The sequence below is a fragment of the Penaeus monodon genome, chromosome 22 (genome assembly GCF_015228065.2).
Source record: "Penaeus monodon isolate SGIC_2016 chromosome 22, NSTDA_Pmon_1, whole genome shotgun sequence".
In the NCBI taxonomy this organism is placed as follows: Eukaryota; Metazoa; Arthropoda; class Malacostraca; order Decapoda; family Penaeidae; genus Penaeus; species Penaeus monodon.
Genome location: NC_051407.1, coordinates 30,540,749 through 30,541,080, shown reverse-complemented (window position 1 = coordinate 30,541,080; position 332 = coordinate 30,540,749). Strand labels below are relative to the sequence as shown.

At 45.2% G+C, this 332-nt stretch overlaps 1 protein-coding gene across 1 annotated transcript in view; it reads right to left on the bottom strand.

Annotated features, from left to right (window-relative positions):
- Positions 1-332, bottom strand: part of LOC119587086 (cyclin-dependent kinase 14-like) — a gene marked incomplete at its 5' end in the record, with an annotated part of 168,602 nt that overhangs the window by 1,329 nt on the left and 166,941 nt on the right. The window contains 1 exon segment of the mRNA XM_037935836.1: positions 1-210. Coding sequence (XP_037791764.1) covers positions 107-210 — 104 coding nt within the window.

Sequence of the window (332 nt, the reverse complement as noted above, 5' to 3'; positions counted from 1 at the left end):
GGTGATGATGCATATCGGTGCTTATTTATTCTCGGGGTTGGTTTTCCATTGCTTATATCCTTGCAGGACCTAATTTGTTAAGGGTAAATTAGGACCCCTTCTGGCACTAGACCAATTTCCTGATCTCCCTAGCCGCCTGGATCACTGACGTAGGGTAGTTCCGTAGTTCCTGGGCCACGCGTACGCCCCCCACGGAGAATATTGATTGCTCTGAAAGGGAGAGAAAGGGAAAGTGAGATCATTGAGAATGCGGATTAGGAGAGGAAGGGGAAAATAGGAGTAAGGGGTTGATGTACTTCATACAGACAAATAGAAGTTTTAGTTAAATTATG